The sequence below is a fragment of the Purpureocillium lilacinum genome, assembly GCF_023168085.1.
Source record: "Purpureocillium lilacinum CBS 284.36 DNA, scaffold_5, whole genome shotgun sequence".
In the NCBI taxonomy this organism is placed as follows: Eukaryota; Fungi; Ascomycota; class Sordariomycetes; order Hypocreales; family Ophiocordycipitaceae; genus Purpureocillium; species Purpureocillium lilacinum.
The window spans coordinates 1396530-1419782 of NW_027072115.1; the positions used below are offsets into that span (position 1 = coordinate 1396530).

A 23253-nucleotide genomic window follows, 5' to 3' on the forward strand; every position below is an offset into this window, starting at 1 on the left:
GTGCCGTTCGTCGCCAGTGCCCAAGTCGACGCCGCGATCCGTCGTCTCGCCTGCGACTGGTTCTACCGGCTTGACTCTGCGCGCCGCGGCCTTCTTCAGCCTGTCATTCGTGGTCGAATCGAGGCAAGGCTGGGCTCTCGTTTTGCCTTTCTTTCCTCGTCGCTGCCTTCCATCCCTCGGCAGGCGGTCCCGCGCCGCATCTGCACCGCATCGTACCAGCGTACTGGTCTGCGTCGAGCGTCCGCGCCTGACGGCACCACATACCGTGAGTCTCCTTCGCCATCCCTTTCCAAGTCTCCCTCTGCTCTTCCACGACCTTGCTGCACAAGGAGTGGTTGCATGCGCCTTGCGGCGCGCCCTTGAGGAAAATACCCTCGCCCTTGAACTTGGGGCAGTACGTGGATCTGAATCACGAGGCGCTCGCCCTGATTGAACCATTTGCTCCAAGGAAAAGGCTTCGCTTGCGCCGGGATGATCCCGACGTTTCGGGTCATTTGACGACTTGACGAACGCAGTTTTTGCCATATACTCTTCATCCTTGGCCAAGCCAGGCTGACAAAATTCCCACGCAGGGCCATGTCTCTACCGGAGAGGCCGGGCGGAAGTCCCATATACGACCGGACATACCGAAACTCGCCGTCCCGACGATCGCGTCCCGCTGACATCGAGGCTGGTAGCTATCACTCTGTGCCCAGACACGGGCATCATGAACGTGGGATCTCTGCCTCCTCCTTCGCCGATACAATTTCCAACCCTAATGCCAATACAGAGAGCCTGCCTCTGTCGCCTACGGACCCGCATGGCCACGCGAGGCAGAACAGCTCCGACTTGCCATCTCGTAAGAGGAGTCTAATCAGGCCAGAGAGGAACAGGATCGGCAGGGATCATCGCAACTACCACTACCATAAGCATGCAGCCAACATGGACGTGCTGCCGTCGTCCACGGGCAATGACCCGATCCTCGAGAATATCGATGGCTCGACGGAGAGGTCTGGCGGCTCCCAAGCCAACGGCAGCTTCTCCGAAGCCTCCGCCCGAGGCGCTCGCCCTCGCAAGGTGAGCAGCGGCGAGAAAGAGAAGAGTGACGCGCGAGTCCGCACCCGGCCGGGTCGAACCAAGTCGGGCAAGATTGTCAAGGAGAGTAAGCCTGTCCGCGAGGCCCGCAAGAAGAAGCAAAAGGTTGTCGAGGACCAGCTCCGGCCCCCGAGCTTCTGGAACGTGTACTGCTCCATTGTCACCTTTTGGTGCCCGGACTTCATGCTCAAGTGCTGCGGGAAGCCCACCAAGGCTCAGCGGCGAGCCTGGCGAGAGAAGATGGGCCTCATCAGCATCATCCTCTTCATTATGGCCATTGTTGGTTTCCTGACGTTTGGCTTCACCGCAACTGTCTGCAGTGCACCCCCGCTGCGCCTGCAAGTCAACGACGTCGGCCTCGGATACATGATCTTCCACGGCGTCGCATATGACCTCTCCAATTCTCACCATCCCCCGGCCGAGGGAATTCCTTTGAGGGGCGATGGCCTGGGAGCCAACGTTCTTTTTGATCTTCCGGAGAAGCACGGTGGCCAGGATGGCAGCTTCCTGTTCCAGAACGTCAACGGTCATTGCAAAGATCTCATCACTTTGGCTCCAGGCTCCGATGTGCCCACCAACGCCCAAGGTGAGCTGGCCTGGTACTTCCCCTGCACCACGTTCAACCAGGACGGATCGACCAAGCCCAACACGACCATTGACTACTACCTTGGGTACGGCTGCCACACGACACTCAAGTCCCGAAATGCCTTCTACCTCGATCTGAGTGGCGCCGCGGACGTCTACTTCTCTTGGGATGACGTCAAGAACAGCTCGCGAAACCTCATTGTCTACTCTGGCAACGTCCTCGACCTCGACCTCCTCAACTGGTTCAACGAGTCCCAAGTTGTGGTTCCGGACCGCTTCAAGGAGATCCGTGACACCAATTCGGCCGTCAACAAGGCAATCCGGGGCCGTGATGTCACCCGCATGTTCCAGTCGTCGGATGACAAGAAGTACCTCCAGTGCTTTGACGAGATCATCAAGGTCGGCTCCATCGATACAGAGACGGTCGGCTGCATCGCTTCCAAGGTTGTACTGTACTGTGCACTCATTCTGATTCTGTCGGTCGTCCTGTCGAGATTTGTTCTCGCTCTCGTGTTCCAGTGGTTCATCAGCCGTCACTACGCGGCGAGCAAGACCTCACAAAGCTCCGATCGCAGGAAGCGTAACCGTCAGATCGAGGACTGGTCCGAGGACATCTACCGAGCACCCGTCAGGCTGCCCGGCGACATTGGTAGCACCGTTGCCGGTTCTGACAGGATGAGCAAGCGAGGCTCCTCCTTCTTGCCAACTACCTCGAGGTTCTCTGCCGTCTACGGTGCGGACCGCGCGCCCGGGCAGCGCCGCGTGCCTACGACAATGGCGAGCCAGGGAACGCCAGGCTCGTCCATGCTGAACCCCAACTCCATCTACAAACAAGGCAATGACAGTCGAGCGAGCTTCCTCCGATCCGATCCCTACGCTAGCGGCAGCGTGTCTGACGGACCCGGCCCAGCCGGCTTCATCCATGATGCTGTTGTCCCTCAGCCTCCTTCTGACTGGATGCCTTTCGGTTTCCCGCTAGCCCATACTATGTGTCTGGTCACGGCGTACTCTGAAGGCGTAGAGGGCATCCGAACCACGCTCGACTCGATTGCGATGACGGACTACCCCAACAGCCACAAGTGCATTGTCGTCATCTGCGACGGCATCATCAAGGGCAAGGGCGAGGCCGTCTCGACCCCCGACGCCTGTTTGAGCATGCTCAAGGACCATTCGACCCCGCCTGAGCTTGTGCAGCCGTTTTCGTACGTGGCTGTCGCGAGCGGCTCCAAGCGACACAACATGGCAAAGGTATACTGCGGCTTCTACGACTACGGCGCCAAGTCCCAGATCCCCATCGACCGTCAGCAGCGCGTCCCCATGATGGTTATCGTCAAGTGTGGCACACCTGCGGAGGAGGGCAAGGGCAAACCCGGCAACCGAGGCAAGCGAGACAGTCAGATCATCCTCATGTCGTTCCTGCAAAAGGTCATGTTCGATGAGCGAATGACGGAGCTCGAGTACGAAATGTTCAACGGCATGTGGAAGGTGACGGGAATATCGCCCGACTACTACGAAATCGTGCTCATGGTGGACGCCGATACCAAGGTCTTCCCCGACAGCTTGACGCACATGGTGTCCGCCATGGTCAAGGACCCTGAGATCATGGGCCTGTGCGGCGAGACCAAGATTGCAAACAAGCGCGACAGCTGGGTCACGGCCATCCAGGTCTTCGAGTACTTCATCTCTCACCATCTGGCCAAGTCATTCGAGTCGGTCTTTGGTGGTGTGACGTGTTTGCCCGGCTGTTTCTGCATGTACCGCATCAAGGCGCCCAAGGGAGGGCAGAACTACTGGGTTCCCATCCTTGCCAACCCCGACATTGTCGAGCACTACTCGGAGAACGTGGTCGAGACGCTGCACGAGAAGAACCTGTACCTCCTGGGTGAAGATCGATACCTGACGACGCTCATGCTTCGCACATTCCCCAAGCGAAAGCAGGTCTTTGTACCCCAAGCCGTGTGCAAGACAACTGTCCCCGACAAGTTCATGGTCCTCCTGTCTCAGCGCCGACGATGGATCAACTCGACCATCCACAACCTCATGGAGCTGGTCCTTGTGCGAGACCTCTGCGGCACTTTCTGCTTTAGCATGCAGTTTGTTGTATTCGTCGAGCTCATCGGCACCCTGGTGCTTCCCGCTGCCATTGCCTTTACCTTTTATGTTGGTGAGTATTGGTCCCGTTGGCCCCTTTGGCGATTTGGGCTCGGCCCTGCTAACATTGTTGAAGTCATCACGTCTATTATCCATTCGCCTCCGCAAATCATTCCGCTGGTGCTCTTGGCTCTCATTCTCGGTCTCCCTGGAGTGCTGATCATTGTCACGGCGCACAACTGGTCGTACGTCATTTGGATGTTGATCTACCTACTCTCGCTCCCCATCTGGAATTTCGTTCTGCCGACGTACGCCTTCTGGAAGTTTGACGACTTCTCGTGGGGCGACACGCGAAAGACTGCTGGCGACAGCAAGAAGGGCGGCCACGAGACTGAGGGAGAGTTCGACAGCAGCAAGATCACCATGAAGCGGTGGGCCGAGTTTGAGCGCGAGAAGCGATCCAAGAGCGCCTACTGGGGCTCGCGGGAAAACGTGGTCGGCGGAAGCCACAGCAGCTGGGCAATGCCCCAAGGCCACTACCACAACGAGGAGTACTATTCGGATGCCTGATTGCATCCATCTGCCTCTTGTTTCCTCTGGTGTCGCGGGCGCCTCGGTGGTTTGGGGGTAGGCGGTATACGTGGCCTTCGATTTTCACTCACGCACATACATGACATGAAACGGATAATTGGGATCCTCGCACGTCGAGTCTGGTCTTTTGCTTTTGCTCCCCTTTTCGGCTTCTTAATGGTTCTTGGATGGGCACAACCAAGCTTTATATACCTTTGTCGGCTTATGTGTCTACGCGCCCGTCGCGGTGCACGGACGAGCCCGAGTATTTAATCCACACCCTTGCCTCAGCTAATGTCTCCCCGCCTCCTCTTGGATGAAGGGCGGGGAGCGCTGCAGTCGGGGCTGGATGAGAAGCAAAGGGGACGTCTTGGTTGCGCAACCATAATCATTGGAGTGGCCATCAACATCGTCATCGTCATCATCATTGGAGCGGCGTCGGGTTTCCTGCAGGCTTCGTCTGATATTTTTGCGAGCCCCCCGGGCGCACCAGCGGTGCTCTCCTGTCTAAGCTATGTTGGCAGCAGAGCGCTCTAGTTTTAGCTAATAAATACATGGATCGATTCGTCACTTTGTTGTGCCTTGTCCCTCCTGCCAGCTGGTGTTGTGTGGACTAAGTAGATGCGCATTTCGGTGCCTCGTTCGTTTCGCCCTTGCAGCTCAAAGGACCGGATCACACAGATGGCACGGCATATCCCAGAAGCAGCCACTCCCGACCGCGAGCATCCCGCGAGGCCGATGAGGCAGGTAGAGGCCAGTCAGTTTGTTCAAAGTCATTATGGACTGCAAAAGCCAGTCAAAGTCATGAGCACAGGCCGGTAGGCGGCAGTATTAACCGAACATACAAGAAAACCGAGCCCAAAGAGGCACACACACACACACACACTTTATGAAAGCGCACGCACATGCGCCGAGAAGAAAATAGCAGGTCATTCAATCGTCTCATGCTTCCCCCGTGTCCTTGGCCGTTAACAAAACAGACACGAATCAGCAACGCCAGGAACCCGCTCGCTAGTGCCAAAAACCAGCTGGGAGCTTCAAGAAGGGTATATGGGAAAAAAAGTCACAGAATCGAGGAAGGCCTCGCGCGGCATGCCGCCTCCTTCACAGGCAACCATCGCCAGCATCACTTCTTGGAAGAGCTGTCCACGTCCTCGCCGAGCTCCCACGGCTTGCGGGGGTCAACGTACGTCGACAGGCGGTGGTCCCCCCAGCGGGAACCGATGGTCACCCAAACGTGCTTCTGCGGGATCGTCGTGTTGACGAGCTCGCGATACCCGGTCCAACGCAGTCGCGTCTCGCGGCTCATGGAGCTGTTGCCCATACCGCCGTTGTAGACCCACTCCTTGACCACGTTCTTGATGAACTCAATCTTGCGGCGGAAGTCGTTGGCCGCGGGGATTCCTTGCAGCTCGGGCTCGATTTCGGGGCGCTTTCGAGTGCTCGTGCGTCCGCTGCGGGTTGTTGACGGCTTGGACTGGAAGTTGAGCAACGTCTGCAGAGGATATGACAGCGTGGCGCGGTCATCCAGAGCGGCCGCTCCTATGGTGCCCGAACTAGCAAGCTGCTCGGCTGCCTCTTGCGGGAGGTGCCAGAAGTGACACCAGGTGCCGGTCGCGTCGAGCACAATCTTGGTGTGGTCAGGGAAGTTGAACTGGCAGCTGTCAGTATTGTGATCCAAAATGAGAGTCCTGTAGCAGCTCAACTTACCTGCAGATGGCCATCGCAAAAGACCCAGCAGCCGACGTCACCAAACCGCTGGTAGAACGTCACCAGCTCTGCCGGCGTGCCCTTTTGGCCAGGAGACATGACGCCGCCAGCATCGCCGTCTTCCGTAGGGATAGCCTCGTCTCTGCCATAGGCGATCATGTAGTTGGCAAATTTCTTCCAGAGAATGATCCTCTCGCGCTTTCGGTGCTGGAAGATGTCCTTTCCGGGATTCATCTTTCCTGCGGTGCCGTCTTCGTTAATCGCGACTCTGAAATGTTCCGGAGATACCGAAACTTCGGCCAGGCCAGTCTCCCCATTGTTCTCAAAGAACTTGATCGACTGGTTCATTGGGATGGGCTGACTCCTGTCGAGGTATGTTTCGTCCTGTCGGCGAAGGATATGCTTCTCTGCTCCGCGGATGAAGACTCCAGCCGGCGGCAGTATCGCCGTCTTGCTCCCTTCTGTCGTGGGAATGTCGCGGAGGATACATCCAACGCTTCCATCATTGAGAATGTAGCCGAGGCCAAACTTGTTGGTGTAGTCGACCCATTTGACCACGACGTGCGGGTGAGGCGGCGTGACCGTCTTGGACGAGACGATTGCCATGGTTCGCGCATTGAGAGCTCTCTCAAGCTCTGTTTGAAGTCGCCTCAACCGATCCAGGATGACATCCGGTTGCGTGCCAGAGACCTCTTGTGGCCTTTCCGTCGGACCAAAGAGAGATGCAGTCCGGACCGAGTCCGACTTTTGTCGCGTGTGCAGGGATGGCCGCTCCGAGGAAAGGGTCGCCGCTCGCTCAGCGACCTGCAGACTCGGAGCAGATCTCGTGGCAGGAAGCTGAGTGCGCATGGAGCCACGCATGCTTTTCATAGTGCCTGTAGCATCTGGTGCCTCCTTGGAAGCCATATCGCGCATCGCGTCATGTCGGGGTCGTGTTCGTGTGCTCTGAGAGGCACTAAGCATCGGGTCAACAGGAGGGTTAGACTTGGCGGCTGTGGACGCAGCAGGCCTGCTCTGCGCCCGCTGCTGGGCAGCAAAGCTCTGCGGCGGCTGTCGGAGAAGTCCAGTGGGGGGCCTTGACGTGCTGGCCAGCTGGTCGTCCGACGATGAAGCGGGTTGCGATGCGTACGACATCATGGACGACGAACTCTTGGCGCGACGCTGCTGCTGCTCTCTGAGCCAGTCGTCAAAGGGCCGATAGACCAAGTTCTCGGCCAGGGGGATCATGGGAGTCATCCCAGCCTTCTCCTCAGCCGCCATCTCCTTCCAGATCTGCGTGTGGATGACCTGGACCGGAGTCCAGGGTCCCACGCAGCACTCGCGGCACATATCCTTCAGGTTTCGGTACGACTGTGCCTGCATGGAGCTGCTCATCCGCGTAGCGTAGAATTCCTCACGTTCGGGCGGCACCTCGCGCAGCCGCGGGCTCATGTCGTTTTCGGTTGGCATGTAGCCTGAGGTGAAGAAGGGATGCTGAACGATGACGTCCGGGTCGGGTCGCATGTCGGCGTCCTGAAGCATGTCGGCGACCAGGTCCTTTGCATCCTGGCTGATGAACTTCTGGGACGACTCGGCCGTCGGCCACTCGTAGTCACGCTCCCTGGCACGGCGGTAAATCTCATCCGTCGTCGAAGACTGGAAAGGCGGCTTCGACGTCAACATGGCGAACCTAGAAATCCCGAATCGTAAGCAAACTCCGTCAGGTGTTAAGCGTAGTTGTATCTTCTTACATGATGATGCCCAGACTCCAGATATCCACCATGTGGTCGTGCCCCTTCTTGCCCTTCTCCAGGATCTCGGGGGCAATATAGTTGGGCGTTCCGCATAGGGTGGTGCGGCGGATGGTCTGCATGTCTCGGCCAGTCACCAGCAAGGCGGCCAGGCCAAAGTCACCAATCTTCGCATTCATCTGAGCGTCGAGGAAAATGTTGCCCATCTTGAGGTCTCGGTGGATGACGCCCTTGCCATGCATGTATTTGATGGCGCCGGCGATCTGAACCGAGTAGAAACGCACTTCGGGCTCCGTGAGGCCCTTTCGTCGCTTCACCATGTCCATGAGGGAGCCATTGTTGCAGAGCTCGAGAACGAGGTACGTGCAGCTGTCGAAGGGAAAGGCTCGCAGGAACTGGACGACGTTCTTGTGCCTCATCTTGGAGTGTATTTGCAGCTCGGTTTGAAACTGGCAGCCATGTTAGAACGGTATCAGAGAAGGCCCAAGTGAAGGTGGACTGACCTTTTGCTCCATCTTGGGCGGCATGCGGCTCTTGACGATTTTCAGGGCATATTTCTGCTTGGTCGAGGCAAGCTGCCCGCTGTAGCAGATTGCGAATCCACCCTTGCCCAGCAACTTACCGACATGGTAGACGGCACCGTTCGGGCGATCGTTGGCGGGCGGCTCCGTGACCTCGGGAGGAGGAGGTGGAGGGTGCTCCTTGTCCTTTGCGGCCCTCAACTGTGCGGCCGTCTTCGTCTTGACCTCGGGAACCTTCGGCACCCTCTGGGCGTTGGCATCCCTAGGGGACAATGCCTCGAGGTCGGCGCCGGCTCTGGTAGCAGCCAACCTGTGAGCCATGGTTGACGGCGGATCGAGACGCGTCGGATGGAGGACGTCGAGACGTGCGCGTCAACGGCTGGCGGTCAGGCCGTGAACTGGAGCAGCGCACGGGAGGAGATGAATGAGAGCAACCTGGCGATGTCGAAAAGCTCAACGCGTTAGTCGGGAACGTGATACCAGCTGCCCGATGACCACGCAACGAGCTCTCGTGTGATCAAAACTCGGCGGCGGCGGATTGGCACTGCCTGAGGACGGGATTGAATCACTCACCGGGTCGCCAAAGCGGCATTCGCCAAACACTGCGGCATGTATTGCTTGGGGCGGATGTTGCTGGCGGCGCGCGAGGCAGCACGGGACACTAAACAATGCTTGATGTTGGGAGTCGACGCCGCGCTTCGTGCCTCTGGGGATGGCAAAACGGAAGGGTGAAGGTGGCTTCCGGCTGGCTGGCTGGCTGGCTGGCTGGTGTGCTGGCTGAGTGGTCGGTCGGTCGCGGCGTCGCGGCTGTGCGAGCATCGCAGGTGCGGAAGCAGCAAACGGGGGTGGTTTGTGTACGTTAATGCTCGCTAGTCTTGCATGCTGAGTGATTGCCATGGGCAGCCGTTGCCGGCGCAACCATCCACGGGTGGTCGCTGTGCTGGGGCCATCTGCAGGCGGTCTTGCTGTCTAATTGGGCGGGCGGCCGCTGGAAGCCCCACTGTACTCCCGGGCCACCCACCTCATCCAAGCCATCCATGGATCCACCTACCGGGCAGTGGAGGGTGTAGCCCAGCTCCAACTGCGCTGGCCCCACTGCAGCTGCCCGCCTGGAGCCCGCTGTAATCTGCTGGGCAGGAGGTCTTTGACTGCCGCCACTGGCCCGTGGATGATGCATGGTACCTGAGGCCGTCGACGCCGTGCCTGGTGGGTGGCCAAGCCGGGTGGGAGATGACGGGGCCCCGGAGCATGCGGCCGCCACTTTCGCGACTCCACGGCACGGGACCTCTGACGCAAAGCCCGCCGCCGCCTTCGACTTCATCCTGGAAGCGGGCGAATCCGCGATCTTCAATCCTTCTCTTTCCCGCGATCAATGGGTGTCAGCGTTCTTTGCATTCGGTACCACGACCATCTGCGCGCTTGATCCTTCTCTTTCCCCGCGTCGTCTTCTCTCTCCGTGCGCGACAGCCGGCACGCACCATCGCCATGGTCCCCCTCCCGCTCTTCAAGCTCGCGGCCCTCTTCGTGCGGCACGTCTCCAAATATGGCGCTGTAAGGAGTCCCCCTGCCGCTGCGAACCTTTGTTGCTCCATGGACATACCATGGTACAGAAGAAATTTTGACTTGGCTGACGCTTTCCCCGCGCAGAACCGCATCAAGGCGCGCGCCCACGACCATCCCCGCTTCCGCGCCTTCGCCGCCCGCTACGGCCAGTCGATACACCAGCTGAACATGCGCATGTCGGTCGCCCTGTTGCGGGATCCCGAGGCCGAGCGACGAGCCAAGGAGCGCGCCGAGGCGCCGACCGTCAAGACGGAGGAGCAGCACAAGCGCGATGAGGCGGCGAGGGAAAAGGCCGCAGCGAAGGAGAAGGCCGTAGGCGCCAAGACAGAACACGCCTCGTCAACATCAACTTCAACGTCAACGTCAGCATCAGCGTCAACATCTTCGTCAACATCTTCGTCATCATCGTCGTCGTCGTCGACATCGTCCCACGCCCACCAGCGCAGAGGCGGCTTCACCTTCCAAAACGTCTGGAAGCGCAAGTTCCGCCCGCTGCCCGAGACCAAGGCCGTGGACCTCTTCGCCGACGTCATTGGCGACGCCTTCATCCTCGCCGTCGCGGGAGGGCTCATCATCTACGAGACGTGGAAGGCGTCGCGCAAGCCCGACGCCAACAAGGAGCGCATCGACGAGCTCGACCGCCGCCTCGAGGAGCTCAGGCTGCGCGAGGATGAGCTCGCCGAGGCGGAGCGGAGCCGGCAGCAGCGGTACGATGCCTTGGAGGAGGCGCTGCGGGCGCTCCAAGACCCCAAGACGAAACAGCCGCTGCTACCGAGCTTGCGGGCGGCATGATGCGCCCTTGACCATCGTCCACGCGGAGCGAATAGCACGTATCACTCATCGCTCATTCATCACACACAATCTACTCTCACGATAGACGGCTGGCTTGACATCAGAAGTGGCCAGCAAGTGGCCAGCAAGGAAGGGCATAACATTGTCAACCCGGGAGCACATCATTCTTATACTGTACGAATATGGAAACGGGACGTATATAGATTACCTGGAGCGGAAGGAGTATCTGTGGAACAATGTAGATGGAGAGGTCATGGCCCCTCTAGACCAGTGGGCATGGTCGGCCAGGAAGGAGGCGGCACCAGGGGCACTTTCCACTCCGGCGCGCGGCTCAAATCCCGCTCGAGAACAATTTACGGTCTCGAGGAGACAATTGAATAAAACAAAAGCTTGAACACTGCACACTCATTGACCATTAGCAGTCACCGCGGAATACCAGCCATGTTTTGCTCGGCGCTACGGAGGAGGCGAGAATGGTCCACAGCCGTCCAAGCTCTTGCCACGACAGCCAACCCAGGCTGGAGAGGTACGTGGAGAAGACTTGCATTGTCGGAATCACCCTCGGCCTCGTCCAGCAATGGCGATGCCAACGCCTCATAGAGACAACCCTCGAGTCCCACGACGTCGCGTTCCCATTGCGGGCCAATGCAGGCCACGGTCCAGCAATGTTTCGGATTATTCTCCTGTCGAGCAGCCAGGCCAACACGCCCGAAGCCAGGACCAGAATCGACAGACTGTCAATGCTCGACGGCGACGGCAAAGCCGCCGTCATCCTCCTCCTGGAGGAAAAAGGGAGCATGGACTCCTTCATGGAGCTCCAGATGTGGTACGTAGAACGCCATGAACATCCTGCCGCCGCAACTCAGCCCAGGGCTCCTGACACGGCAGCGCTGTAGGACGCTCTACGCCGAAAGCACCGTATCCATCATCCCGATAGCTTCAGCCCGCGAGCTGCCATCCTGCCTCGACTCTCTCCGACAGCAGTGCAGCATGCCCGACCCGGAGGCTGTGACGCCTACGCAGGACCTGCTCAGGATGCGGGAGGTCCTGTCCCATTGCAGCCGGGGCCCGCGACTGACGACAAGCCAGACAAACATGCTGTCAGATATCTGCACGGGATTCGCCGACCTGGCGAGACATGCATATGACCCTGCCGGCCAACGCAAGATTGCCGAGTATCTGGGGGACTCGCAGGCGGCAAAGGTCATTTCGTTCTTCACGGAGGGTCCGGGGGCAAGTCATGGGTATTAGTTGGTGGTCAGGTCCATTACAGGCTGGGTTAGGTGGAGATATCCGCGGAGAGTAGCTTGATTGTAGAGGACGGGAAATGGCAATGATCAGTCGGTTCCGAACCGGTCACCAGGAGCCGACGCAAATACAATGATTCTTCCTTGAAACTCGGCTGGGCCTCCTAACACTTCTGGCTGACTGAGAGCCGTGCTTGCAGGAGTCCCTGCATCGAATGGGCGAGGCAGAGACGCTTTTGAAGATGGTGACTGCTGCGATGCCCAAACAGGGCTCTATCACCACTTCCAGCCTCTCAATGGGGGACCCCCAAGATGAGCCGCACCAACACAAATAGCATCACACAAAACCGGCCACTGGCAACGTCCAGAAACGGCGGAGCTCTCTGCAAGTATTGGGGTCCCGCATGCACTGATGTGCCGATGGTGCCTCGAGCCAATGGGGACAAGCGCAGAGCCGCCGCCTGCAGGCAGGTCGATGCATGAAGATGGACACATGGGCGACCTGGCAGGGGTGCAGGAAGAGCTGAATGGACGCATTGCGCCGTTCATGTTGGGGCCAAGGGCCCTCACCGCTGGGCGCGCATCAACACCGAGCTTGGCGACTTTGTCTGTGATGAGTCTTTCGATTCTGGCTCACATCTTGGCAGAGGAATCGTCACATGGAATATGGCACGATATTCTGACAAAGAAAATGGCTCAGGCCTGGGTCTGGAAAACAGCAGCCACACGTATGTTGACAGCCTGATGTCGTTGGGATCCGTATGAGCATCTAAATGCAGACTCGTCGCTGCATCGGCGGTGGGATTGGGCAAAACGGGCAGATTATCTCCTGAGGTTGACACGATGATACAAGGGTTGGTTACCCAATCTCAGATCCAAAGGGATCGGACGTGCTCGTTGGGGCACAGTACCCTCTCTGCTATCCAAAGCTGGCAATGCTTCGCCAGAAACGTCCATATTCGGATCGGCAGCGCTCACGCTTACGGCGGGTGACCCCGAGGAGCGGAAGCCAATGATTGAGGCGAGAGGATGATGGCACAGGTTGCGATACCATCTGGCCGGAATCTGGCCCGCCTCATTCATTTTTCGCGGGACGAAAGTGGCGGTTGAAAACCCAAGAGGATGGAGATGGGTGCGAGAAGTATCCAAGAAGCGCGGCCATGGTAACCCTACCAATACCGTGGTGGGATGGCAGCTCGTGTGGTCACAGTGAGGAGGAGGAGGGAGGGAGGGGGGAGGGGTGTGGCGCCCGGATCAGACAAGCCGTGCTTCATGGGGTCCCGCGCGGAGCCAAAGTGAGCACAATGCCCGGCCGGCGCTTAGTGGAACGTCATGGCCACTTGCAAGCCGGCCATCTGCCCAGCCGTCTGAATGTTTGGCTCGAGGAGGTCAAAAAACGCACAGCCAACTGCAGCAACAGCTGAGCCATTGGAAATGAGAGGTTCGACAAGCATACTCATGTCATCGGCGAGGCGGACAGGCAATGAGCCGACCGCGTCGAGCACGAGGCTATCCGTACGGAGCAGTGGTTCGGAAAATAGAAACATGGCCATCCTTGTCCTGCAGCGGCAGGCAAATCGCTGGAAGACCAGGCCAGCGCCGGATGCGCGAGGGCCGAACCATGTTGGTTGCAACCTCTTTCATCGGGTTCGCGCGATCTTGGTCACGACGAGACGAGGCCGTCCATGCAGCTTCGGGTTGGGCGTTGCCGCGAACCGAGGAGCAGCGACGGCACACCAAGTGGTGTGAACAGAATGCCTGCTTGGTCTCGGCGAGGCTTGACAAGAGAGGCCCACGCTGCCATACGGGAGGCGCAACAGCAGCGGAAGCAGGGAATGGATGCCGTGGATGCTGGACGGACTGTTCCATGGTGGGTGACACGGCGGGACGAAGATGCGACCTTGGTGCGGTACCTGGGTGCCTGACCATTGGCGGGATCTGGCGCGGGAGGGGGACGGGTATCGCGCTTGCTCCTTCCTCGGCCGTCTGTCAGGTCTTTCCCCAACCAACGTTCCAGCCGCCATCTAGGCAGGCAGGCACGAAGAGAGAGGCAACCACGATGGAGAACGCATGGGCAACGAGAACAAGAGCAGGGCACCTGCCCGCGCTTTCGTCATGGGTCGTCAAGCCGACTGTGGAACGGAAGCTCCTGGATGGGCAGGGGCAGCCCCTGGCCCCTGCACCCCTGCCACCCTCCCACCTTTGCCCGGCGGTTACACGCAGCTCCTGGGCCAATCAGGGCTACAGGGCCCGTGGCGTCTGCGCAATGGGGGTTGCAGAAAGACGTCGCTCAACACCACCATCTCCGCCCCAAGACACGAGAGCTGCCCGCCCGCCCAGCGACGAGCGACAAGCACCCTCCCGCCACCGCCGCCCGCCCCAATGGCCGTCCGGAACCTGCATACGTGATGCCTAGGCCAAGCCCTGTGTGACCAGCACGCGCCGGGGCTGGCAGTAGCTTGGCCCAAGCAGCCACCGGCATCTCGAGACTGGAGCGGAGAGGGGAGCGAGGCCATGTCGCTCCTCGCCTGCCATGCCGGAATCGTGGGCCTCGCCTCCGCCGGCACGGCCTCTTGCTCTGGCCCCGTCGCTTACTACTGTACATGCGTCCATTGATCGTACCAGTCGTGTCAGTCGTGCCCAGAAGAAGACCCCTCACGGCGCCTGCTGCGGCGTCGAGCTCGCCCCGCGACGGCTCATGCACACCCTCGTCCTCCTCACGAGGCGGCCCTGTGCGTCTGCGAGTGGCCCCGGCCCTCACACCGCATGCGTCTGCGCAGAACCACCTCGCCGTTTCTTAAAACTCCTCCGCGACCTGCCCCGGTCAGAGGCTTGCGTTTGATCCTCCTCCCTTCTTCTCGCCATCCGCGCCTCCCCGTGACGTACTGCGCCTCGCCTCTGCCAGATTCCAAAACCGCCGCCTCCAGACTCTTGTCTGATCTTCTTCGCACCAGGGAGCCCCCGACTTGTCAGACCGACTAGCGACTCCGTTCTACTCTGCGGCCCTCGTACACCTTCTCCCACTTCAGGTGAAGGACCCGGCATTGTGGCGCCGCGAGCGACTTGTAGCACCACGTCTGGCCGTGGTATCATCGACAGGCGCAACATTCAAAAGCCACTTCCCGTTTATGCGTCGCCTGCCCCGGTGGGAACGGTCCCAACTATTGCCGTTCGGATGCCTCCTATGCTCGGACTAGGCCAGCCGCGAAACCACCACCGCTGCGAAATTGCTGCCACTCCGTCGCAACCCCAGAAACATCCGATACTTCGGCCGTCGCGCTTGACACCAGTGTCTGAAACTCGACATCTCCACTGCCCTCGGCAACGGCACCAGCCCTGGCACGGGTTGTCAGCCCTGCCGACGGCTCGCTGCCAAGCAGCTCAGTTATAGTCATCTTAACCACGCCGTTTACCCATCACCTGCCATCCGAACTGTCTGCCTTGGATTTAATTCATCTCCAACGCCGGTTCGATCCCTTCTCTTCCGCATTCTCGTACAGTCTGGGCCTGTCGAGGATAACCCTCATTTAATACGGCCGCTCGTTTCTTCTCTTGCCCATTGTTGGATTTCCCAGGTCTGGTACCTGCCCTGTCGCTTGCCCTTCCTGCTCGACGCCATTTTCGGAACGACGCTACGTATCGGCCCCAGTGAAAGAGATTAGGGCCTTGACGGCGACAAGCACTGCGAGACATCAGTTTCGAATCACTCCTCGACCTTAGGTCAGGCCACGAAGAGCGAAGAGGACCAGTCTGGGATCGTCCGCGAGGAGCAATCCCAAAGAACCAGGAAATTTGAGAGAAACAGAACGGAGCTTGAGGGAAGCAAAATCTTGAGTTGACAAGCAGCCATGGGGAGACTCATCAAGAACCACTGGGGTCGCCTGATCATCTTGACTGCCGCACTCTGTACGCCACTCCCTCCACGTTTACATGACACCAGCTAATGCAGACACTCACACAGATCAAGTCGCTGCGGCCGTGGAAGGCTTCTTCTGGCCCAAGATCTTCTGGGACTTTTTGACCAAGAATTTGGATGGCGCCGTCAAGCCGATACCGATTCTGCAAATCATCAACCTACTGTTTGGCCTCGGTATGCTGGCTTTGGAGTGGCCGCTGGCCTTTGTCGCCGGCACAAGCATCCATCGGTCGCTCGAGTTCCGGCTCGCCGTTCTGCCTCTGACGGCTCTCGCCGCGGTGCTCATGTATCAGTCCACGAACCCCGCCATCTACTATCTCATCGGCATGGTGGTGTACTTTGTGGCCTACAGCGAAGGAGAGGTAAGTTGAGCGGACGGCGATTTGGTCTGCACACTTTCTGACTTTGCGACTAGATGATCTGCGCGAAGCCGTGGACGCTGCCTCAGCGCGGAGCCGCTGGCATGCGAGAATAGGCAACCAACGTATATACGCGCTCGTATGTACATACACCGACCATGTCACTAGAGCCAGGCCCAGTGCCTCTCTTTTCGATTAATCACACGCGCGCCTCTGCAACCCACGGTCATGTTGGTCCTGCTCCCAAACCTCGGCGTTTCTCGACCGAGCATTCCACTGTTCTTGTCTTTTGCTGCATTTGAGTGAGCGTTGGCGTTTTGTGCATAGCAACGATCTTCGCATTTTGGTGTGTTTTTCTGTCATGACAATGAAGGGGGCGTCATGGAGGGGACGACGAGTCAACGACGGAGGGGAGAGTCACGCGCTGAGTGAGCGCGAGAGGGTGATGCGCCTGAGCCTGTTTCAGCGGGCATTGCGTGGCGGGTTTCTGGTTCTGTTTTCCGGACAATGCACGCGTCTTGCTTTGGGAGAAGAGCCCGCGCCTCTTCCACGGTACGTTGAGACGATTAGAGAGGTGTCGCTGTCAGCCTGTCACGACTCGGCGGAGAGCTGTCGCGCGTTTCGAGGTGGGAGCATGCGCCGCCCCCGAACGGACGCCGTTTTGGCAACGATACCACGGCCCGTCCGCCACTGCAGATTAAAAAAAAAATTACCAAAGCCCACCAGAAGTTCAAGTCGAGATGAATGTCCAAGCTTCCCGTGTGTCATGCACCTCGTATACAGAAAAGCAGCATGTAGTCGTCGCCGTCGGTCCGCGAAGGACCCGGGGGGGGGGGGGGGGGGGGGTCCGTTGTGTCAGCCCCTGCGCCACCAGCGTCGCGGGCCTCCACCGTCCCGACTTCCGAAACGTCGCTTGGGTTTGACGTTGGCATAATAGCCAAGGTGCGTCCATATTACCCGAGCCGCCCGGCCTTAGTCCCTTGCACGATTAGTCCTCTCGCTCGGGCGAAGTACGCGAGAGAGTGGCGGGTTGGTTCGGTGCCGTGCTTGAAGATGTGAGGCTCAATGATCCATATAAGTGGAAGTAGGCTGTTCATCTCCGCGCAGCCGCAAGAGATAGAGCATCGCAACGTTTTTGCTTTCGAGCATGTACCGCCTACATCGTTGTGTTCAAAGAGCATGACAAAGTCGACAAGGCTACAGGTACGCAAGCACACGAACATGTTTCGACGCTGGTTGTATTTCGTTCTCCGCTATGATCTCTCGTAGAGCATCCCGGGCGAAAATACAGTCGGCAAGGTCCGTTACAGCCCCCCGTGGCTGCCGTCGTGACCCGCCATGATTAAGCACCAACTGAAGGCCCAAGAGCTGCCCTTCTCTGGTGTTGTGTGACATTCGCCTTGGACGCGACATGATTTCCCACAGCCATGCTTCTCAGCGCCCTCGATACATCGGACACCGGCTGCGACGCAATGGCATGAACGCCGCTATCCTGCGCAAGCCCGAGTGTGCGATGGGACGGGATGGCGCGGTCCCTTTCTAGTGAGCCTTCATGGAGCTCATGGACTCATTGGTGACGCCTTGTCGGCTGGGCATCTGTTGCCACCGGTGTCAGCTCTGAGCTTTCAAACCAAGGGATTCTCCGCCTACCTCGACCGTCTGCATGGTGCCCTCCGTCAAGATTTTCTTGATGACCTCGTCCTCATCATCGGTGCCAAATTCAGAAGCTAATGTGCCCTTGGGAGCGGCGTCGAGGGTGCCTTGCGCTCCTTGCCTGTGTCACAACCAGTCAGCCTTCTGCCTCTTGTATGTCGTGCGTGTGCCTCCCCATCTGGTATCTCATGAGGACTGTCTCCTGCCAGAGGGAGGACAGCTCCAACTTATGAAATTGGACAAATTGGGGCTGGTGCTGCCGATTCACCCGAGGTGCCGGCGTCGCTGCGACGTGGCGCGAGAAGGGCACAGTGACGTGCTGATGAATTGTAAACCACTTACTTGTGGGTGAGGAAGATCCTGAAGGTGGAGACAAATTGGGCCAGAGGGACGCTCTTGTCGCTCTGCCACTTCTTGAACGCCTCGGGGTCGTCAACGAAGACGACGAAGTCGTCAAGCTTGCCCTTGTAGTGGACCTTGGACTGGGTGGCTTCGCCGCGGGTCATGATGGCGGACGGGAGGTGCAATTGAGCTGCTGTGCTGATACTGCGGGGTATCGCGTGACGTGCAGGTCGCTGGCGCGGATGAGCAGAAACGGTTGGACTGCTTGACCGAGCGGGATCAAGAAATCAAGGTCAAAGGGAGGGATGTCTTGTTGACAGTAGGGATCGCTGCAAGATAAGAGGTGACGAGGTTTTCTGTTGCTGTCGCGGTGCCTGTGGCAGAATGATGGATGATGATGAAGGTCAGGATGGAGGTGAGGGGAGAGAAAGAAGGTTTTAAGAGCAGGAGCAGATGAGGAGCTCCAAAGGCAATGCCGGAAGGCTTGGGAGCTGGAGAAGGAGCTCTGCGAGAGCTACGTCATCATGGAGGGGACGCGGCAGGTACCTCCTCCACGCCGCCAGACAGGTGGTGCTCCATACCTTCCCTCACTCTGTTCTGGTACTCCAGAGTCCAGTCTCCAGACTCCATACCTGCGGAACCTCCCCTCCCTGGCCTGCGCCATGACTGCCCTGCTCCTTGGTGAACCACCAGGCCCAGTGCGGCCAAGCCAGGCCGCCCCTCATCTCAGCTTCATCGGACTCAGAGACAAGGCGTCGAGTGTCCACACTCCACAGCATCTTCTCGATGCCAGAGCGTCGAGTCGCCATGTGACCCCGGTCTGAATCGGTGATGATGCCTCCCGCCAGCTCCACTGCCGGTCCAGCGCCCTGCCAATTGAGCTGCCATCCCAGCACCTGCAGTCCGCGGTGGGGCATCGTGGGCCGCCTCGAGCAGCAACTACGTCACTCGTCATCACCCTCGCTTGACTGCACCGCATGGCACCTCGACGACGACGTGTCACGGTGCCGGGCGCAGTCAAGCAGAATGGCTGCCATGTGCAAACGCCCCGGCACTGCACCTTGGCAACATAACGAGGCATTGCATCCTTCAATGGCTGGGTTACTCTACTGAAACGCTGTCCTCCCCAGCCACTAGCTTCCCCCCCCCCACCACCGCTAATATCACGACTGGACACCTGCCCACCGACGGCTAATCGACCTGACATCTCCTTGGCCAAGCACGGCTTACGCAATAGAGATGATACGCCGCTACCATTGTCGCTTATAGTCCTTAATCCATTGACTTTTCCCGCCTGTCGAAGCTGTCCTGCATGCCCAGAACGGTTTGGTCGCCGCGCCTTGAGGGCGGACATTGGTGCATATTGACCGCCAAGGTGGACACTTATCGGAACAGGCTCAAAAGGCTGAGGCCTAGTCCCTCTCCCTTGGCGCCGCCCGTCTTGCTTCTGCGGCTTGCCGTCTTATCTTTGTCTCTCGAGCGTTTGTTCTCCTTCTCGGATGTGTGCGTGGCCGACTTCTCCAGGCGTGTTGCCTTGCCGCATCTGTGGCTATTTACCGACGATGCACGCAACGCGATCGCTTCGCCGACTTCAGTCACTGTTCGAGCTGCGTTTTGGTGTTGAAATGGGTCGCTGACTGTTGCAACATCCGGTTCCGGCCCGCTGACCTGGTCGGGAGCCACCACCGCTCCCACTCCTTGCCAGGTTCTGGGCTTCTTGGCTTTCCTTACGGCATCCGCCGCAGCCATCCTGTAGTCCGGTGAAGCATCTTCCGTTGAGCTTTGCCGTGAACGGCGCTTGCTCATGCTCTGCCAGCTTCCTTCGTCGCTGGGTCGTGTTCGTTGCGAGCCGCTACCAGGCTTTCTGGTGAAGGAACTAGCGATGCTTGTAACGCTCAACTTTCTCATCACCGTTGACGCAGACGCACGGACCAGGCTCTCGCTTCGAGCTCGCGCCGTCATGCCGGGAAACGGAAGTACCTCGCGGCTCCAGACTTCAGCCAACAGTGCCTCTAAGCGGGCCCTCTCGCTGCGTGCCGGCGCGAGCACCGGTATCCGCACTGGTATTCGCTCGTGGGTAGTTAGCAACGACTGAGATCGGTTGATGGTCATCGATCCCGAGAAACTGCATGTCGAATCCCGGACAACGCTTGTGTTCTTCAGAACCACTTGATAGAGGGGCGTCTTTGGTCCAACCGTTGTGGCTCGGTGTATAGATACCCTCCGGGCGATTGAACCTAACAAGGATCAGTTGTCAGCACGAAATCCCATAACGGCGGGAGCACATGAGCCTACCAGGCTTTCCAAATGTGGCACCTAAACTCTTGATATCCAAGTCGAGCGACGTGAACAGGCATACACTCCTCGATTCCGAACTGTCAGCGACAGGAAGTGTCAATCTCGAGCGCCACTCGATCTCTTCCTTCGGCGTACAGGCCGTCATAATCATCTCATACAGGTGGTGGTCGCATTCAAAAACCATCTTCCACGAGAATGGGGCTGTGTGACATTGCAGACCTAGCAGCTAGGTCAGCGCCGCAAGCCAAATTACCTAGAGCAAACAGCTGCCAGACTCACCTCGTCCATTGTCAACGTCTTCAACCCTGGCCCTCGTCAGGTCTATGCAAGCCTGGGCAGTGTATATTTGGTCTGCTTTCCCAGCCGACGCAAGACATAGGATATTGCGATACAGAAGACTGATCATGTACTGGCCGCTGACGCCGGTGGGTGCCTGCCAGCAGACGTGCAAAACGCCACATAATCGAATGTGACCGAACGAACGGACCCTGTTCTTGGATGCAGCATCGAGCTTCTATTGCATGTCAGAGCAGGTATCCCTAGACTGACTCCAGACTCACCTTGTTTGGGAACACCAGCCGATCCTGCAACAGCCACGTCTTCTCGAGCGTCAACTTCATCGTGCCGTCATTAGTTGCCCTGTTGATTTCAGCCGTTGCCTCGCGAAGTCGCGTAAGCACACTGTCGAGCTCCATGTGCGAGTTTGGGCAATCCGATACCGGGGTGTGCTTCAGCAGCTCTGCGAACAAAAGAGGATATCTGCACACTCTCTGTATCGGCTACCTGAAAGTTAGCATGATAGTCAGCCGCCAGGGATAGACAGGCTCACCTTGACTAGCAGATCCCCAATTGTGAGCGCCTTTTTGGACTTGTCTTTGGCGCTTTTGTCAGAGCTCAGTATGGATGCGAGTACCTCGAGTCCCTTTTGATAGGAGTCCCACTGCGGCATTGCCTGACCTGCAGAAGACACATCCTTGATCATCATCTCATACTTTGCTCCATATTCCTTATATATGAAGAACCGATTCATCTAGCGAGTTTCAGTTATTTGAGACGTCCGCGAGACCTAGGACAGAAAGTCACACCTTCTTGGCAAAGACTTTGGCCACTTCTGCTCCGACATGCGGTTCGCATAGCATACCCGGAGTTGACTGGAGCCACGATATTCGCTGGCGGCGTGCGACAGCGGCATCCGAACTGGCCCATCGGCGGTGCCCTTGCGGGCCAAGGCGTGCTTGATTTGATGTCATCCGCTCACGCGCTGGCGTTTCGACTTGCGTGTACTCTGAATGAGGTATTAGGCGTTGCACCTCGCCGAGGATCTCCTCGTGCAGCTCAATGATATCAGCCAGATTCTGGTTGATTGATGCTCGGAGGCCCATGCACACAGCGGGTAGAGACGCCAGAATGGTGACGTATACCTGCGCGAACAGAGTGAGCACTTGCAGCGCGATAGCAACCTTGGCTGCGTAGTTGCTTACGTTTACCAGGAAGCGAACGTCGCCAATGTAGCCTTCCTCGGTGCTAAGAAGCTCCTCCAGGATGCGCCGCCGCTGCACCGAGCGCTCTAGAGCAGCAGCATCCATGATCTCGCCTCTCTCTACCATGCCACTCTCTTCTGATGCTCTTGGTCCGCACATGGAAGCCCTACTGCTGCGATCCGTCCGGGAGACACACTGCGAACGGGCCGCGGTCCTCTTGGAGCGTGCCATGATGCTCACACTGGCAAGACTGGCGCTAGCACTCCGGACAGCGGACACGAATCTGAAAGATGATCCTGAAGAAGAAGACTTGCGGTGCGATGACGGATGCGGGGATACAGATTCATGTCGCCTGCTTCCGAAGGACTCGCGTGGCGGAGGCGCACCATCAATGCCCAATACTGAGGGTCGCTGCTTGGCCCTTCGATGTAGAGTACGCATCCATTTGTGGAAAGGACGTGGAGGCTCGAGTTCGCCGCTTTGTGTGAGCCTTCCGAGAGCGGTGTCGCACGGTTCGTTGGGTGCTTTCGAGTGCTCCTGGGGAGTGACTTGAGCAGAGCCGGGCGACTCGAGTGTGCTGCTAAGGTGTTGAATACCATCCGAGGTGTCAAGAACGTCGGCCCCAATGTCGAGTATTTCCAGGTGCTCAGTCAAAGCGCCATCATCGGGTCCTGGCGGCGCGCCGTCTCCAGCAGCGGTATGGTCGGGGCTACCGTCCAATGTTTGGCATGGCTGGGTAGGACTGCCCGGCGAAGAAGATGACAACGGGTCAACAGACATGTTGCCCGGGAACCCAAAATCGCCAACAAGAGGCACTCCAAAAAAGCAAACATGCAAAATGGTTCCAAGAAGCCACCCAAACAGCGGTATGAAGAGGTGAGACCCAGGACGAGGGGTCAAGGCATTATCGGCAAAGGACACCGGATGAGGCGGGATGATACGAGCTACACCAGACGAAGGGGAAACGGTTGGGAGGCCGAAGGCGCGCGTCTAGGAAACAATGGGAGCAGAAACATTGCATGACCCAGCGGGCAGGAGTTCCGTAGCAGGAACTACCTTGCCTTGCCGTGCCTTAGCTGTGCGACTCCTCGCACGTGTGCTCCTGCCATAGCAAGGAGCAACTTGTCTGTATACGTTTACGTGTCTCGATGCGTACATGAAGGCGCTTGCTCGCGAGCAAGATACCTTGCCGATACTTGGTCAGCCATTTACCAACCAGGCATATCGATGCAAGGCAGGCTGGTGTTGAGGAAGGCGCCGCCGACGACTGGACGCGACAACCCAGCAACATCTCTGCACATCACCCCGTGGGATCACGGTC

General features: G+C 58.4%; 7 protein-coding genes across 7 annotated transcripts; 4 read left to right on the forward strand and 3 right to left on the reverse strand.

Moving 5' to 3' along the window:
* Nucleotides 1-921: 921 nt before the first annotated feature.
* PLICBS_007011 (chitin synthase, class 3) lies at nt 922-4320 on the forward strand (the record flags this gene model as incomplete). The annotated part of the gene is made up of 2 exons (XM_018320406.1): nt 922-3823; nt 3887-4320. 2 exons carry the CDS (start codon nt 922-924, stop codon nt 4318-4320), a joined length of 3336 nt encoding a protein of 1111 aa, XP_018180303.1.
* A 1126-nt stretch (nt 4321-5446) lies between these two features.
* PLICBS_007012 (cell cycle serine/threonine-protein kinase cdc5/MSD2) lies at nt 5447-8602 on the reverse strand (the record flags this gene model as incomplete). Its single annotated transcript, XM_018320407.2, has 4 exons — nt 5447-5974; nt 6031-7699; nt 7761-8209; nt 8264-8602. 4 exons carry the CDS (start codon nt 8600-8602, stop codon nt 5447-5449), a joined length of 2985 nt encoding a protein of 994 aa, XP_018180304.2.
* Nucleotides 8603-9766: 1164 nt separating this feature from the next.
* On the forward strand, nt 9767-10636 carry PLICBS_007013 (uncharacterized protein; the record flags this gene model as incomplete). The annotated part of the gene is made up of 2 exons (XM_018320408.2): nt 9767-9832; nt 9929-10636. 2 exons carry the CDS (start codon nt 9767-9769, stop codon nt 10634-10636), a joined length of 774 nt encoding a protein of 257 aa, XP_018180305.2.
* Nucleotides 10637-11301: 665 nt separating this feature from the next.
* Nucleotides 11302-11887, forward strand: PLICBS_007014 (uncharacterized protein; the record flags this gene model as incomplete). Its single annotated transcript, XM_065601101.1, has 2 exons — nt 11302-11462; nt 11533-11887. 2 exons carry the CDS (start codon nt 11302-11304, stop codon nt 11885-11887), a joined length of 516 nt encoding a protein of 171 aa, XP_065457173.1.
* Nucleotides 11888-15731: 3844 nt separating this feature from the next.
* PLICBS_007015 (uncharacterized protein) lies at nt 15732-16274 on the forward strand (the record flags this gene model as incomplete). Its single annotated transcript, XM_018320409.1, has 3 exons — nt 15732-15789; nt 15845-16161; nt 16215-16274. 3 exons carry the CDS (start codon nt 15732-15734, stop codon nt 16272-16274), a joined length of 435 nt encoding a protein of 144 aa, XP_018180306.1.
* A 1423-nt stretch (nt 16275-17697) lies between these two features.
* PLICBS_007016 (uncharacterized protein) lies at nt 17698-18317 on the reverse strand (the record flags this gene model as incomplete). Its single annotated transcript, XM_018320410.1, has 3 exons — nt 17698-17754; nt 17809-17932; nt 18154-18317. The coding sequence occupies 3 exons, from the start codon at nt 18315-18317 to the stop codon at nt 17698-17700; spliced, it is 345 nt and encodes a 114-aa protein (XP_018180307.1).
* A 2673-nt stretch (nt 18318-20990) lies between these two features.
* On the reverse strand, nt 20991-22091 carry PLICBS_007017 (uncharacterized protein; the record flags this gene model as incomplete). Its single annotated transcript, XM_065601102.1, has 5 exons — nt 20991-21230; nt 21281-21481; nt 21537-21562; nt 21710-21872; nt 21933-22091. 5 exons carry the CDS (start codon nt 22089-22091, stop codon nt 20991-20993), a joined length of 789 nt encoding a protein of 262 aa, XP_065457174.1.
* Nucleotides 22092-23253: the final 1162 nt, after the last annotated feature.